At 48.7% G+C, this 16520-nt stretch overlaps 1 protein-coding gene and 1 long non-coding RNA gene across 4 annotated transcripts; both read left to right on the top strand.

Moving 5' to 3' along the window:
- The first annotated feature begins 258 nt into the window (after nucleotides 1–258).
- LOC128408896 (zinc finger protein CKR1-like) lies at nucleotides 259–12216 on the top strand. Of its 3 annotated transcripts, XM_053378929.1 has the most exons (3): nucleotides 259–358; nucleotides 4444–4536; nucleotides 7499–12216. In XM_053378929.1, the coding sequence occupies exons 1-3, from the start codon at nucleotides 271–273 to the stop codon at nucleotides 9004–9006; spliced, it is 1689 nt and encodes a 562-aa protein (XP_053234904.1). In that variant the 5' UTR covers nucleotides 259–270; the 3' UTR covers nucleotides 9007–12216. The 3 variants fall into 3 exon arrangements, with proteins under 3 accessions (XP_053234904.1, XP_053234905.1, XP_053234907.1); XM_053378930.1 differs by lacking the exon at nucleotides 4444–4536 and having other exon boundaries at nucleotides 7479–12216; XM_053378932.1 differs by lacking the exon at nucleotides 4444–4536.
- A 2101-nt stretch (nucleotides 12217–14317) lies between these two features.
- Nucleotides 14318–15800, top strand: LOC128408968 (uncharacterized). The gene is made up of 2 exons (XR_008329169.1): nucleotides 14318–15302; nucleotides 15370–15800. It is a non-coding gene; the product is annotated as an uncharacterized LOC128408968 (long non-coding RNA).
- Nucleotides 15801–16520: the final 720 nt, after the last annotated feature.

The following is a 16520-nucleotide window of genomic DNA, read 5'->3' on the forward strand; positions in this document are numbered from 1 at the left end:
ACGCCGTTTACCTTCCCGCCGGAGTGGTACCTATTTATCTACTTGCACTTTGAGGTGCTTTCGAGCTGCTAGGTTGGCAGGAGCAGGGACCGAGCAACAGGAGCTCACCCCGTCGCGGGGATTCAAGCCACTGACATTCTGATCGGCAAGTCCTAGGCTCTGTGGTTTAACCCACAGCGCCACCCACATCCCCCCCTAAGTAGTACATTCCAATAAAGAGGCTGAATGGGTTTCATTTGTCGTTGGTAGGTGCTGAGAACTCATTCTGCCATGGAGCCATGGGTGTACCTGGACCCGCGACAAAGGGCACTATATCGAGATGTCATGCAGGAGAGCTACGAGACGCTGATGTCTCTTGGTAAGAATCCCATTTCCCTTTGTATCGGTTCTCCTCTTCCATTCGTACTTGGTTTTTTCTCCTCTTTTTTTTGTGTGTGCACGCTATAAAGAAGACCTCTCTTTGCCTCCCCTGAACAGTAGCTATCACTGATAACATTTTCAGGGAAGTGGTGTTCTTTGTTCTGAAAAAAAGGTGAGGGGGGAAGCAGTGTGAATTTCCCAGAAAGGGAGAAAAAAACCCACGAGAGACCCTCAGACTCCTTATTCTTAGATGAGAATGGCCTGAGAGATTCGGAGACTCATAGCAGAGGCAAGATCTCATACGTGCTGTCAGCTGCCCAGAGTGGCTGGGGAAACCCAGCCAGATGGGTGGGGTGTAAATAAAATTATTATTATTATTATTATTATTATTATTATTATTATTATTAGGAAGCAGAAATGTACCAGGTTACAGTTTATAGTCACAGTTGCACGCATTTTAAATTCCCAGGGAGCAAATGAAGAACTTGGCTGGGAAAAAGACACACAGCTTTCCCACCTCAAGGAGCAAATGGGGTAGAAGCACAACATTTCAGATAAAGAGGTTCCGACACCAGTTTTCTAGGCACCCAGCTCACCGTTTGACAGGAGCTCCTCTCGTCTTGCCTAGGGAACCTCTTGGTTTTGCATTACGGTGGTACCTCGGTTTACAGACACTTCAGGTTACAGATTCTGCTAACCCAGAAATAGTACCTCGGGTTAAGAACTTTGCTTCAGGATGAGAACAGAAATGGCGCGGCTGCAGCAGGAGGCCCCATTAGCTAAAGTGGTGCTTCAGGTTAAGAACAGTTGCAGGTTAAGAACGGACTAACAGAACGAATTAAGTTCTTAACCCGAGGTACCACTGTACACACAACATTCCTCCCTAGGGAATAACATTCCAAATAGGCAGGTCTGAAACCTGTCAAACAGGCCGCATAAGCCCAGACGTGTGTGCTTAGTCCCTGCACAACAACTCTCGCTTGCTTTGATGCAATGTGCTGGACGTGAGGCGTACGAGGGCTTCAGTCAGAGCTCTCCCCTGGCTGCTCTGCCCGACTTGAACAGGGAGTTCAAAAGCTACTCTGTGCCGGGGGGGGGGGGGAGCCCAATTCTCCCCCTCATGCAGTTCTTTCGCTTAATACCCAGAGTTAATTTTGTTGTTGTTTAGTCGAGTCCAACTCTTTGTGACCTCATGGACCAGAGCACGCCAGGCACTCCTGTCTTCCACTGCCTCCCGCAGTTTGGTCAAACTCATGCTGGTAGCTTCGAGAACACTGTCCAACCATCTCGTCCTCTGTCGTCTCCTTCTCCTAGTGCCCTCCATCTTTCCCAACATCAGGGTCTTTTCCAGGGAGTCTTCTCTTCTCATGAGGTGGCCAAAGTATTGGAGTCTCAGCTTCAGGATCTGTCCGTCCAGTGAGCATTAAGGGCTGATTTCTTTAAGAATGAATAGGTTTGATCTTCTTGCAGTTCATGGTACTCCTGAGTGAAAAACGACCTCCGTAAAGTCTGTGGTTACCTTCCAAACTCAAGGACCCAGCTGTTAACAGCAGCATCTTCTGGGTTTCAGTGCCAGCAAGAAGTTGTTCCAGGAGCCTTAGCTGAGATTCCTGCATTGCACGGGGTTGGACTAGATGACTCTTAGGGGGCCCCCTTCCAGCTCTACAGTTCAATAAGCCTAACTTGTCAGGACTCAGGAGCTGAGACAGTGCCTGCCAGGACAGTGTCAATACAGGGGAAGGATACCTTTCTTGGTAATGTGCAAGCACAGAACAGTGGACCTTGGCTCCCCATCCCCCGAGGCTGGCTTCCATACCTCACCTGTGTAAGAAACGTAAATCTGCCCTTATTCCCTTATGGGGGACACAAGAGCCCTTATAGAGTCTTTTGCAGGTTCTCCATCGGTCAGAGAAAATAACAGAGGCCAACCAGAGAATATTGAGAAGCAAAGCAGCTTTACTGAACTGTTGCAACAGGGTGCCCCCTTGCCTTCACACGCAGGAGGAGGACCCCGAACAAAGGTGTGCCTGCCCTTATATAGACATTTTAAATTGCCCGCCTTGGAGTCCAAGACTACCCTCCAGATACAGTGGTGCCCCGCAAGACGAATGCCTCGCAAGACGGAAAACCCGCTAGACGAAAGGGTTTTCCATTTTGGAGGTGCTTCGCAAAACGAATTTCCTATGGGCTTGCTTCGCAAGACGAAAATGTCTTGCGAGTTCCTGCAGGGTTCCCCCCCCCCTTTTTCCTAAGCCGCTTATCAGCTGATCCGCTAAGCCCGCTAAGCCGCTAATAGCGCTAAGCCGCTAATGGGCTTGCTTCGCAAGACGAAAAAACCGCAAGACGAAGAGACTCGTGGAACGGATTCTTTTCGTCTTGCGAGGCACCACTGTACATCATACCTACATCACAGAAAGGGGGGCCTACAACAGAAATCTGAGTGCTTTGTTTACCTCCTGTCTGGCAGATTACCTCCACAGATGGAGAACCTGCAAAGGACTCTATAAGGGCTCTTGTGTCCCCCATAAGGGAATAAAGGCAGATTTACGTTTATTACACCTGTTCCAGAACACCCAAGACAACCCGTGTCAGGTTTGCAATCCCATACAACACTCATGGAAGATGCTCCATGGATGGTGTGGAAGTATGGATAGGGGTGGGGTGGAGTCGCTCAGCGCCTCAGCTTTTATCCCCCTTCTGGGTCTGCTTGTGCAGAAGCAAGTTCCGCTTTTGTGCGGCTCACTTTTTGCAAGGACCAATTGCACCTGCAGGCCAAGCAAGAAGCTGCTGTGAGATCCGTAGGTCTCTTTTAAGATGGATGTTGTCTTATGTGAAATGTACGGTGCTCCAGTTCTAACGTTTGAGAAGACAGAATCCTAGGTAGGAAAAGGCCTGCTCATTAAACTTGGAAAACCTGGCTACACATTCTGTATCATGCATAGGTTTAGGAAACAGGTTTCCAGAATATATTATATTATATTATTAATTATTACAGTGGTACCTCAGGTTAAGTACTTAATTCATTCCGGAGGTCCGTTCTTAACCTGAAACTGTTCTTAACCTGAAGCACCACTTTAGCTAATGGGGCCTCCTGCTGCTGCCGTGCCGCTGCTGTGCAATTTCTGTTCTCATCCTGAAGCAAAGTACTTAACCCGAGGTACTGTTTCTGGGTTAGCAGAGTCTGTAACCTGAAGCGTCTGTAACCCGAGGTACCACTGTATTAGCATTATTAGCACCCCAGCCATCTGCCTGTGTTGCCCCAGCTACTCTGGGCGGCTTCCAACACATATAAAAGCATCATCAAACATTAAACATTAAACATTTAACTCCACTATCTAAGCCAGCCTTTCTCAAGCTCGGGTCCCCAGATATTTTTTTGAACTACAACTCCCATCATCCCTGACCGCTGGCCATTTTGGCTGGGAATGATGGGAGTTGTGGTCCAGCAACATTCAGGAATGCAAGGTTGAGAAAGACTGATCCAAAGGGTTATAACCCAATAAAAATTGAAGAGGCCTCTCTTTCTGTTCAGCATTAAACAAAGCACTTTTTACTCACTTGGCATAACACGGAACCTCTTCACTGGGCATGTAAACTTGGGAAAAAGTACCCTATACTTTCTGCAACCCTTTAAGGAAGCAGCTTTCTCTGGCCATCAAGGCACCTGGAACCAATTTGTCTGCTGGTTCCACAACAGTGCTCAGAAATCAAGCACAGGTTCTTCCTTCAGCTCCTGTTACTATTCTTGCCACTTGACGATCCATCAAGCTTTCTTTTCTAATAAGAAACTGGCCATTTAATGCCTTTGTTTCCCAGCTCTTTTCCCCATTTTCTGCCTGTGGATCACCTGCATCCCTGCTGTTATCCACAGAGATCTGGAGACAGTTTGCATTTCCTTTACCTTGGGGGCATGGGGTCGGAAGGTCCTGCAGGGTAAGAGAAAGGAGCCTGGGTTTGTTGTGTTAAAGAGTCCTTTAAGCACCTTAGCTTAAATATGCCCCAGGAGATGCTCTTTAAAGACCCCACCCACAAAGAGAGTGAGTGCCCTTTCCAGCCAATAAATTGCCCTTCTCCCTCCCTCAGCTGCCTCCCTGAGAGGAGAGAGGCAGGCTGCTTCAATGGAAGCAAGGAACACAGGGGCTGAGATTCCGGTTTTCTTCTTCCCTGTTCTTCCTGGTGAGTATTTATTTTTTGGAATTGGGTATCGTTTTTGCCAGGTGCGTGCTTTAGCAGGCTCCTGTTTTGCCATCGTCTCCTATTCCCTATGCCCACCCTCCTCACTCTTGCTCCTTTCCCCATGCTGCCAGAGTCCCAATTTCCTACAGCCTCGCATGTTTCATCTTCATAAGAAGCTAAGATGAGCTGTACTGGATTCCATCTTGTCCAGCCTCCTGTTCTAACATGGGCCAACCAGATACTTCCTTTTCTTTTCCTTTTCTGGGGGATAGATACCATTTTGGGCCACTTTTGCACTGCACTTTTGGGAGCTGTAGTTTGCAAAGGATGCTGGGAGTTGATAAAAAAGACCCCTATTCCCCTCCCAGTGCTATAATTCCCAGAGTGGTTTAGCAGGCAACCCATCCTCCCAAGGAACTCTGGGAATTATTGTTCTGTGAAGAGAGTAGTAGTGCCCCCCCCAACAACTCTTGGCACCCTTAGCAAACTACAGTTCCTGGAATCATTGGGGTGGGGGGACCCACACCTGTTTAAAGCGGTATCATAGTGCTTTAAATATATGGAGCGATTGCAGCTTTAATTACTTTAATGGACTTTTGTGCTATCTCAGAAGGCCTTCTCAGTAGTGGCACCTGCCCTGTGGAATGCCCTCCCACCAGATGTCAAAGAGAACAACAACTACCAGACTTTTAGAAGACATTTAAAGGCAGCCCTGTTTAGGGAAGCTTTTAATGTTTGATGGATTACTTAATTTTAATATTTGGTTGGAAGCCGCCCAGAGTGGCTGGGGAAGCCCAGCCAGATGGGCGGGGTATAAATAATAAATTATTATAAATTATTTCTTTCACCCCATTTCTTCCTACACCTTAAAGTTCCTTTCTTGGTCACCCTGACCCTACTCAGTCCCATTCATTTTTGCTTTTCGTGTGCTGCAAGATTCCTGTCTCTTCCGAATCCCCTGCCCTTATTTTTGTCCAGAGTTCCAGAACTCACGTATGCCAGTCTTTGCATCCCAGACATTTTGTGTGTGGAGTTTTTGCGTCTGTTCCTTGATGCAGATCAGCTGTGGGGTGCTTTTGGCCCGCCAGATGTTGCTCAACTACAACTCCCACTACGCCTGGCCTGAGCCAGGTTTGCTGGGACTGATGGGAGTTGTAGTTGAGCAACCTCTGGCGGGCCAACGGTTCACTCACAACTGATAGTAATAGTTGATGGTGACGATTCTGTTTTTAATGCAGCGGTACTGGGAAAGACGTTCTGCATACATTTTGCAAACCGCTCTCAGGTTTTTTTTTTTACCATCAGACCTGAAATGAGATAAATAAAATTACTATTATATGGTACAACTATAGCACTTCCTATGTTGGAGAGCTCTGGACTTAACCACCTTTTCTGTTTTCTTATCACATATGCCCATCCCTTTCTTCCTGTTGTTATTAAAGGGCCTATAATGCTGCACAAAAGGGATGCGGGTGGCACTGTGGGTTAAACCACAGAGCCTAGGACTTGCTGATCAGAAGGTCAGTGGTTCGAATCTCCATGATGGGGTGAGCTCCTGTTGCTCGGTCCCTGCTCCTGCCAACCTAGCAGTTCGAAAGCACATCAAAGTGCAAGTAGATAAATAGGTACCGCTCCGGCAGGAAGGTAAACAGTGTTTCCGTGCACTGCTCTGGTTCTCCAGAAGCGGCTTAGTCATGCTGGCCACATGACCTGGAAGCTGTCTGCGAACAAGCGCCGGCTCCCTTGGCCAATAAAGCGAGATGAGCGCCGCAACCCCAGAGTCGGTCACGACTGGACCTAATGGTCAGGGGTACCTTTACCTTTAATGCTGCACAAAAATAAAAAAAACACTTTGCCTGCAGCCTTTTAAAATAGACACTTGGGAGAAAAGGTAATTAAAGTGGAAGTAACCCTTTTTTACACGCCCCCCCAGTCACCCTGACTTTTTAGTGTTAAGCTTGAGTTTGTATCCTGTTTTTATTTCTTACATTTATATACCACTGTCTCCACCAAGGAGCTTAGAAGTGGCCTACGTTATTCTCTTTCTTCTTGTTTTCTCCTCACAACAACCCTGTGAGGTAGGTTAGGGAGGGAGAGAGAGATTGGCCAAAGGTTATGCCAGTCAGCTACATGGCTGAATGGGGATTTGAACCCTGTTCTCTCAAGTCCTAGTCCACGATACCTAACAACCTGCACTCCCCCCCCCAAGCGGCTTACAAAAAAAGTCAAGATGCTATTAATACAGCCTTTCTAAACTTTGGGTCCCTGGACATTGTTGGACTACAGCTCCCATCATTCCCAGCCAGCATGGCCATTGGTCAGGGATGATGGGAGTTGTAGTTCAAAAAATCTGGGGATCCAAGGTTGTGAAAGGTAAGATAATGCAAAGGCTAAAGACATCTCTCCCCCCCCCTTTTTTTAAATTGTAGCAGTCAGAATTTCATGTGTTTACCTGTAAAATTGGGTAGCAATAAAGGGAACTAATTGCCCATGTAAACTGCTAATGGGTTAGAGTTGATTAATGCTTTACAACTAAGGTATGACTTGGCTGATTTTACAGTTGCTATGTTAATGCTTGTACTGCATTCCTTTGTAGCAACTTCTGGATAGCTTATTCTCTAAATCTCAGGGTTCAAGGCTCATATTGGACAAAAGATTCCTGCATTTCAGGGGGCTGGAATAGATGACCCTCGAGGTCCCTTCCAACTGTACAGTTCTTTTTTAAAAAATAATAATTATGCTTTTCAAGTTTATACATTTCACTAATTTTACAATCATAATAACATTTCAGAGCTATCTTGAAAAGCTATCTTGGTTTCTTATTCTTCCAGTATCCAACTGTACAGTTCTACAATTCTACGGGGGGGGGGGGTTTGCCACATTTCATGTGCAATCAATAGGTGTTACTATTATATAAATTCACACATTTTGGCCTTCCTAAGGTGGTTGCCTTGTTTTCCAGCTGCAGACAAGCTGCTGAACAGTAACAACAATGAAGAGGAGGAAGAGGAGGAGGACGATGAAGAGGAGGAGGACGAAGGGCCCGAGGAGCTGCGGCCAGGCACGTCTCAAAGCACCCCCAGGCGAGTCAAGCCCGTGGTGCGCCGCGCACCGCCCAAGCAGCCACCGCCGCCGCCGCCACCTCCCCCCAAGATCATCCCGGTGGTGAAGAAGGACAAAGCGACTCAACGAGGGCATGCGCTGAAGAAGAGCCTGGAAAGCCGCTGCTCGGACTGCACGAGGAGCCTGCATGCGCCGCCCCGGGGCCGCCAGCGGAGCGAGGCCAACGCGGCGCGGGAGAAGCCCTTCCAGTGCTCGGACTGCGGCAAGAGCTTCATCTGGAGCTCCCACCTAGAGCGCCACCGCCGGATGCACACGGGCGAGAAGCCCTTCAAGTGCCTCAACTGCGGCGAGGCCTACAGCCAGAACTTCCACCTGCTGCAGCACCGCTGCTCGCAGCTGATTGAGAAGCCCTTCAAGTGCCCCGAGTGCGGGAAGCGCTTTGCGCAGAGCTCGGCCCTGGAGAACCACCGCAAGGGCCACACGGCCGAGAAGCCCCACAAGTGCGCCGACTGCGGCAAGTGCTTCATCTGGGCCTCCCACCTGGAGCGCCACCGGCGGGTCCACACGGGCGAGCGGCCCTTCAAGTGCCCCGAGTGCGGGGAGACCTACAGCCAGAGCGCCCACCTGGCCAAGCACCGGCGCAACCACATGGGCGAGCGGCCCTACAACTGCCCGGCCTGCTGGCGCAGCTACGCGCTCATCTCGGAGCTGGAGGAGCACAAGAAGACCCACCTGGGCTGCGAGGACTGCGGCAAGGTGTACCGCAGCCGCCAGACGCTGATGCGCCACCAGAGGGGCCACCACCGCGAGCGCACGCACCTGTGCGAGGAGTGCGGCAAGGGCTTCGTGTGGGCCTCCCACCTGGAGCGCCACCGCCGCGTCCACACGGGCGAGCGGCCCTTCCCCTGCCCCACCTGCGGGGAGAAGTTTGCCCAGAAGGTCCACCTGCTTCAGCACAACAAGACGCACTCGCACGCGCGGCCCTACAAGTGCGGCGACTGCGACAAGCGCTTTGGCGACAGCTCGGCCTTCCTGGCGCACCAGCGGGGCCACGCCATGGAGAAGAACCACAAGTGCCAGTACTGCGGGAAGAGCTTCGCCTGGAGCTCTCACCTGGAGCGGCACCAGCGCATCCACACGGGTGAGAAGCCCTACAAGTGCCCCGACTGCCCGGAGCACTTCAGCCAGACCTCGCAGCTCTTCAAGCACCAGCGCAGCCACCTGGGCAAGAGGCCCTACAAGTGCAGCGAGTGCGGGAGGAGCTTCGGCACCACCCTGGAGGTCATCATCCACCAGCGGACCCACTTCGGGACCAAGCCCTACCGCTGCTCCAACTGTGGGAAGGGGTTCACGCGGCGAGCCAACCTGCTGAAGCACCAGCGGAGCCACGCGAAGGAGAGCCCCTAAAATAAAAAATGGAAGAGGGGGCGCGAGAGAAGCGGGGAAGGGGGGAGGGAGAGACGGGAGACGCGCGCCCTCTCCCTCGCGTTACCAAACGAGTCTAGAATCCACTCAAGGAAGAGGAATCCTTTTTGTACATTCTGCTTAACGGGGGAAGCGACGGCGCAGCTCTCGCGGTGACCCCGGCGGATCTGCACGTGGTTGAGGAATTATTTCTGGGGGTGGGGTGGGGTGGGAGAAAGATAGCAGTGGAAAAGAAACACACGACTGCAGCATATAAGCAAAGAGATTGTAGACACACACACCTCGAAAGCGGGAGGGGGGGGAAGCGGTTCTTGGAAAAGAAGGCCTATTGAGGTGAAAACCTAGCAACCATGTCCACTGGGGAGTTTTGATCCTGATTTAGAATCCGTATGGGTGTCTCGCTCACCTTTTTTGTTTTGACACTGTGTACGTATAAATATAACCCATGTTTTGGGAAACGAAAAGCTTTACTTGACTCTTCCTCGCCCTATATTGTCCCTGACTCCCTTCTCCCCGCCCCTCCAGCCCTGTTAGAAGAGCGCTGATGGATCAGGTTGGAGGCTTATATAGGACCCCGTGTCCTGTCTTCCTAGCGGCCGTTCAGATGCCTATGGTAAGCCAGCAAGCAGGACCCGGGTGCAGCAATCACTTGTGATTCCCAGCAACTAGAGGGTTTTTTTTTTGTGTTTTTGTTTGCCTCCGACAGTTGAGGGGGGAACATTGCTCTCATGGCTAGTAGCTGCTGCTAGCCTTATCTTCCATGAATTTGTCTAATCCTCTCTTATAGCTGCCTCCCCCCTGGGTAACTTTGAACTCTGGATAACAAAGCTTTAACATGCTGAGGACTGACCTCCAGACCTTAGATGCCTAACTGAGAAGGACTCAGACTTCACTAGATGCTAGGGAATCCACCTGGGTAGCGGGGAGGGCCATGAAACTTTGGTAAGCCTCTTGAATGTGGAGGAAAAGCTTTATTGACTTATTCAACACAAATAATCTAAACATTTTTTGGGGGGGAAGTGGCGGGTAGGGGGAGCATGAACTATGCCTTGAGCAGCGCTCCCACCTGAGTCGCCGGTGCATTGGAACCTAAATGTCTGAGGGTCAGATTGCAGCATTTAGCTAGAGAAGCTCAAGTTGGTTTTCCTTGGATCTCGGAATCTCTCCTGCTCAGTTTCTGCTTTCCGAAGCTGCTGACAGCACTCTCCAGACCCAGGAATCCCTGGAGGTTTCGTTTCCTGAGGACTAAAGGAAAAGCAGAGAGGATGGAGACCCCATTAGATACTGGGAGCTGTGCTTGTGTGCCGCTATTCAGCTAGATGGTCCCCTTCTTTGAGCTCTTGCCTCTTGGGGTTCTTAATAGTTTTGCCACAAATGTGAAGCACGTGTGCGAAATCTGCTGGCCAAGGTGTTGGTGAGAAAGCCCACCTCTTCAGTTTAGGGAAGAGGATACAACATAAGTGTGCAACTTACTGAGGGGAAGAAAACAGACACTCAAGGATGGTTCAGCTTTGGGCCTGGAAGCGTCTTGGGGTAGTGTATTGTTGATGGATAAGATTCAGAATAGGAGTTCAAAGGCTCATGGTCTCTTTATTTTTATTTTTTGGAAGGGGCAGGGGGTAGCTGGCTGTAGGCATCAGCCTGTCTTAAATCATAAAATCCAGATTTCTAGTAGGGTGGATCTTGGGTCCAGAAAGCCCAACAAATAGGCATCTTGTAGTTTTCCTATCCTGGCTTGGCAGTAGGATTGATGTACACACACACACATACATGCAGTGATAAAGAAGTTGAGCCTTTGGGTGGTGCGATGGATGCATGAGAAACTAAAGAAGCAGAATTTATAATCTGGAAAAGAGGCAGAGGAGGAATGTGGAGCTGTCAATGGGAGAAAAGGAAAATGTTACCTTGCCATGCAAGGTTAACGCCTCAGAACTTACTACCGTAAGACGTCATGGCTCCACCTGCACCTTACATTTAAAGCAGCCATTTTATTTTTTAGTGTTCATATTTTCCTGAAAACGTTTCAATTATAAAGAAAGCGATGCAAAGGAAAAATAATAATTAAGACACTGCTTTAAGCAGTTGTGGCTTCCCCTCAAAGAATCCTTGGGGTTGGTAGTTTGTTCAGGGTGCTGTGGGTTGTGAGGAAGACTCGCCTATTCCCCTCACAGAAACTACAATTCCCTAGAGGGGTTTAGCGATCTAACCCTCTTCCCTGGGAACTCCGGGAATTGTAGCTCTCTGAGAAGAGAGGGCTTTCCTAACAACTTCCAGTGCCCTTAACAAACTAAGGGCACAACGAATCTTTTTGTGGGAGGGCATGACTGTTTAAAGTGGTATGATGCGACCTTAAACATATGTAGTGCAGATGAGGCCCTAGACAGGATTTGGGGAGAACTGAGAGCGAAAAGGCCTTGCCTCTCTGCTGTGGCATGGGCATCTTGCTGGCGAGGACAGGCGAGCTGTTACTACTGACTGAGAACAACGCATCTTTGCTCCAGGGAGGGGCGACTGTAGATTTTGGCCACCTGCCATGGGTACTTTGCTTGAGCTTCCTGTGCTGCAGCGGGTTGAGCTAAATGACCCTCAGGGGTCTTTTCCGGCTCTACAATTCTGTGGCAACCTCTCCTGCCACCTACCTCGGAATCTTGCTCGGGAGGACGGACTGAAAAAGAGCCCCATTTCCTGCACCCCATCCTAATTCGGCCACGTTGTGACGGAGAGGCCTGCGAAGGAACGGAAAGCCTTGCTCGTCACGGGAGGCCTTCGCGCTGCAACAAGAGACACACAGACACACCCCAAAGAGGCTTGGCTCCACAACGCCCTCTTAACCATGCAAATGGGTGGACGGATGAGGCCTGGACTCTGGATTTCCCTCTGTTTCTGCCTCCGGCTTAACCTCTCCCTTGTCTTACGGGCGTGTACTCCCCCCCCCCATTGCTCTGCCCCTTCTTCCAAGCTTTATTTACTTTATTGCATTTGGGGCGGGGGGCAAGGGGAGTCTGTTTGCCTCAATGTACTTCTGTTTATTTTTCTCCCCCCCCTTTTTTTTGTTCTCATCCAAAGCAAGCGTCTCTTTTATGTTTTAGGGTCCTGTCCCCTCGACTGACTTATTAAAAGGGGGAGTTTCTAAGCTCTGACTTCTTTGTTGTTGGTTAGGAGTAATAAAGATTGAAAACGTAGCTCACGCAAGTCTGGCGTGTCTGGTGTTTTGTTGCAGCCCTCTTGGTTTACAGAAGGCGGCGTCGGTGCTCTTCCTTTCGCTGAGCTCAGGGCGTTGGTGCAAGTGCTAGGCCCGGGATCCACTAGTAGGCACAACGGGTGGTGCTGTGGTCTAAACCACTTGCCGATTGGAAGGTTGGCGGTTTGAATCCCCGCAACGGGGTGAGCTCCCGTTGCTCTGTCCCAGCTCCTGCCAACCTAGCAGTTCTAAAGCACACCAGTGCAAGTAGATACAAGTACTGTTGCAGCGGGATGGTAAATGGGGTTTCAGTGCGCTTTGGCTTCCATCACTGTGTCCCATTGCACCAGAAGCGGTTTAGTCCTGCTGGCCACATGACCCAGAAAGCTGTCCGTGGACAAATGCCGGCTACCTTGGCCTGAAAGCGAGATGAGCGCTGCAACCCCATAGTCACTTTGACTGGACTTAACCGTCCAGGGGTCCTTTACCTTTACCTTTTTTTTACCTATATTATAAAATTTATACCATAAGGTGCCGGGGCGGGTTAGAGGGGGGAAAGACGACCATTCTCATTCCCTCCAGAGTAAGGGAAGCACAACGGCCGTACCAATAAATGGTAAGAAACAGTTACAGAAATTGGATTCTTATCTCATTATACATGACAAAGCCATTTTTCACCTTCTCACCCCTTGCTTTTTCCTGTAAGACCTATTGCAGTCGTTAAGAGTCGTCAACAGGCTCATCACAGCTATCTGCCAATCACCCATTCCCACCACCCTTCTGAGTAATACCCCTCCCCACCTTCTCACTATATAGAGGGATCTGGCAATTTCTGTTTCAAGTGTATCTGAAGTGTGCATGCACACGAAAGCTCATACCAAGAACTAACTTAGTTGGTCTTTAAGGTGCTACTGGAAGGAAAAAATTTTTTTTGTTTTGGTAAGAAACAGTGCATCTGAAAATGCAGGTTTGGGCTGAAGTCCTTGGTTGAAGAGTGTTGGCCTTAAGCAGTTGCTCCCGAACTGGTCTGCCAGCTTCATTCTGGTGGTCCTTCGCATATCTGGTTGAAGACCAGCTGCAGCACATCCGTTGCATTAAATGCTCATTTTAATTGCCTCTGTTATCTGTTGTATTGTGCAGTCTGATTTCAACGGGGTACAACAGATGAGAAAGCCAACTCCTCAGGGCCAAGGTCCCTTCGTCCCGTCCCCCCAGTGAAATATTTGAGGGAGCCAGTCCCTCCAAAGTTGATGGGCTTTGCCATTTAAACGTGTGTACATTGGGTCATGTGATCAGTTATGCAAAGCGGGGCTTACCTGGGCCCCCCCAGTCTTCAAGTTGGCACTCCTGAAAGAAGCAATTAAAATTACAGCTGAAAACCATGCACAGCACATTGCAACTGGTACAGCAGACAAAATAATTGAGTGGCCTGCTAAGACGCTTGGCAATTTTTAACGGGGGGAGGGGGACAAATTTGGGAACACACTGGTCCAAAGTGTTTGTGCTTGTGGCTTTTTAATAATAATAATAATAATAATAATTTATTATTTATACCCCGCCCATCTGGCTGGGCCTCCCCAGCCACTCTGGGCGGCTTCCATAAAAACCAAAAATACAGTAAAATATCACACGTTAAAAACTTCCCTGAACAGGGCTGCCTTAAGATGTCTTCTGAATAAAAAAAAAAAAAAAAAGTCTTCTGAATGTCAGGTAGTTGTTAATCGCTTTGACATCTGCTGGAAGGGCGTTCCACAGGGCAGGCGCCACTACCGAGAAGGCCCTCTGTCTGGTTCCCTGTTTCTTGCAATGAGGGAACCGCCAGAAGGCCCTCAGCGCTGGACCTCAGCGTCCGGGCAGAATGATGGGGGTGGAGACGCTCCTTCAGGTATACTGGACCGAGGCCGTTTAGGGCTTTAAAGGTCAGCACCAACACTTTGAATTGTGCTCGGAAATGTACTGGGAGCCAATGTAGGTCTTTCAAGACCGGTGTTATATGGTCTCGGCGGCCGCCCCCAATCACCAGTCTAGCTGCCGCATTCTGGATTAGTTGTAGTTTCCGAGTCACCTTCAAAGGTAGCCCCACGTAGAGTGCATTGCAGTAGTCCAAGCTTGGAAGAGGAGTGGGTCGAAAACACAGATCTGTTGGCTGATCTGTGGTTGATCAGATGGCAGTTCCAATTGCTTAACAGCAAAATGACAGGGTCTCCACCTGTATCAGGCTGCCGAAGTGAAGAAAGCAAGTCGGGCTTCTCTGTAGTAGAATGTGCTCAGAGGCATCCTGTTCCTTCATAGTAACTCTTCCCCTTTCCCGCCTGGCTCTGTCCGTTACCGTAACCCAAAGGTCTACATATCAAAGTAAATCAAGAAGCTCAGTGTCTGCCCACTCCTAAGGGGTTAATGGAGGGATGGGGGATGTGGTCCTCCAGATGTTGAACTTCCAACTCCTATCAACCCCAGCCAGCAGGATTGGTGGTCAAGATGGTTGTGTAGGATAGCTACATCTGGAGGGGAACAGGTCTCCCCCTTGCAATAAGCATGAAGGCAGCTGACTGGGGGCAGGAACGAGGTCTATAAGATCAGATGGGGCCTCTAATGTCAGGGCAGGAACTGTCTGAATGGGTGTTATGCATCACTCACTAGTCCTTAAGAAACCTTGGGTGAATTGCATTTCATGGACTTGCACGGACGTAAAGGTCAGACGGTAGCAGACATGTGTAGATTGAATCTTTAAAAAGGCTATTCTGTTTCAGCTACCAAGAATTCCGCAATCAAAATCCTGCAAATCAAGCAACGTTGGCATACAAACACGTTTATTCTGCTTTCAAGGTTCGGATTTAAAACAATTGTTTGTAAGGGGAAGAATCGAAAAAGATGGCTGGAAGGACATGGAACAGAGAAAAAGGGAAGATTCAAAAGGAAGGATGTGGCAGCTGATGGAAAGTTACAGCCCAGGCTGTGCTTACAAAAAAGAATAAACATTAAAGTGAGATGTATTTAAAATTTTGCATGAAGGTCACCCCAACTCTTGCCAATAACAGCTAGATTCTGTGACCTGTGTAAAGTATGCATGTTAGGGCCATTGCATTAGCTGATTTGGGTTGCAATCCAATGCACATTTACCTGCGAGTATGTTCCCATTGGCATAAATGAGGTATACTTTTGAGAAGACAAGCTTAAAATTACACATTTGCTGGACAATTCACATTATTTTATTACAGGTTTATCCCACCTTTCCAAGAAACACAAGGTTCTCCCCCATTTTAGCTTCACAATGATCTTGTAAGGTAGGCTGAGAGACAGCGACTGGCCCAAGGTCAGTGAGCTTCATGCCCGAGTGGGGATCTGAACCCTGGTCTCTCAGGTCCAAGTCCGACACTAACCATTACACCACACTGGCTCTCTAAACCCCCCCCCAAAAAAACGGTGTCCTGATAATAAATCAGCAGGTGGTTGTCGTTGTTGTTTTAAAAAAACACTTTTAAAAACACAAATCATTGTTGAAACTGCAGGTGACAAGAACAAGTAGCAGAGGCATTTTCATTCCTGAGTGACAGCAAACTTCTTCCTAGTTGATGCCTGCTTTGTGTGAGAGATCAGCTTATGTTTATCTTTTCTCTCAGCTAATCATTCCTTTAACTTGCTGCTTCCAATTAAAATCCGGAATAGGGGACCAGTGCTTCTCCAGCTGTTGTTGAACTCCCAACTCCCATCAACTTATTTTTTATATATTGTGTGTTGTTATTCCTGTAAGTTGCTTCAGGACTCCTTTTGTGTGACACGGTAAATAATAATAATAATAATAATAATAATAATAATAATAATAATAATAATAATAAATTTATACCCCACCCATCTGGCTGGGTTTCCCCAGCCACTCTGGGCGGCTTCCAACAAAACCCTAAAATACAATAATCTATTAAACACTAAAAGCTTCCCTAAACAGGGCTGCCTTTAGATGTCATCTAAAAGTTTGGTAGTTATTTTTCTCTTTGACATGGAACTGATTTTGAATTGCTGGTTTTGAACTGGCGCCAGTCATCACAGTCAATGGTCAGGAGTTTGGAGGGTCACAAGATTCTTCTTGTTCTACACAATATTCAGTTTTTGCTATTTGTGGGCAGCAGCAATGGAACGGGGGTTGTACAACCCTCCAGCTTCACCCTCCGACCCCTGGAAAACCTGTCGCTTGCTAAGATGCCCACTTCTGTCTCATTGCCGCACAGCATGAGGACTAGAACGTTGGCTTGCTTTTAAATGAAAGCTGAATTTATGAAGCGGGATTTCTACAGCTAAACCAAAGCTTTTGCAGCGGTGC

This window comes from Podarcis raffonei, chromosome 2 (genome assembly GCF_027172205.1).
Source record: "Podarcis raffonei isolate rPodRaf1 chromosome 2, rPodRaf1.pri, whole genome shotgun sequence".
In the NCBI taxonomy this organism is placed as follows: Eukaryota; Metazoa; Chordata; class Lepidosauria; order Squamata; family Lacertidae; genus Podarcis; species Podarcis raffonei.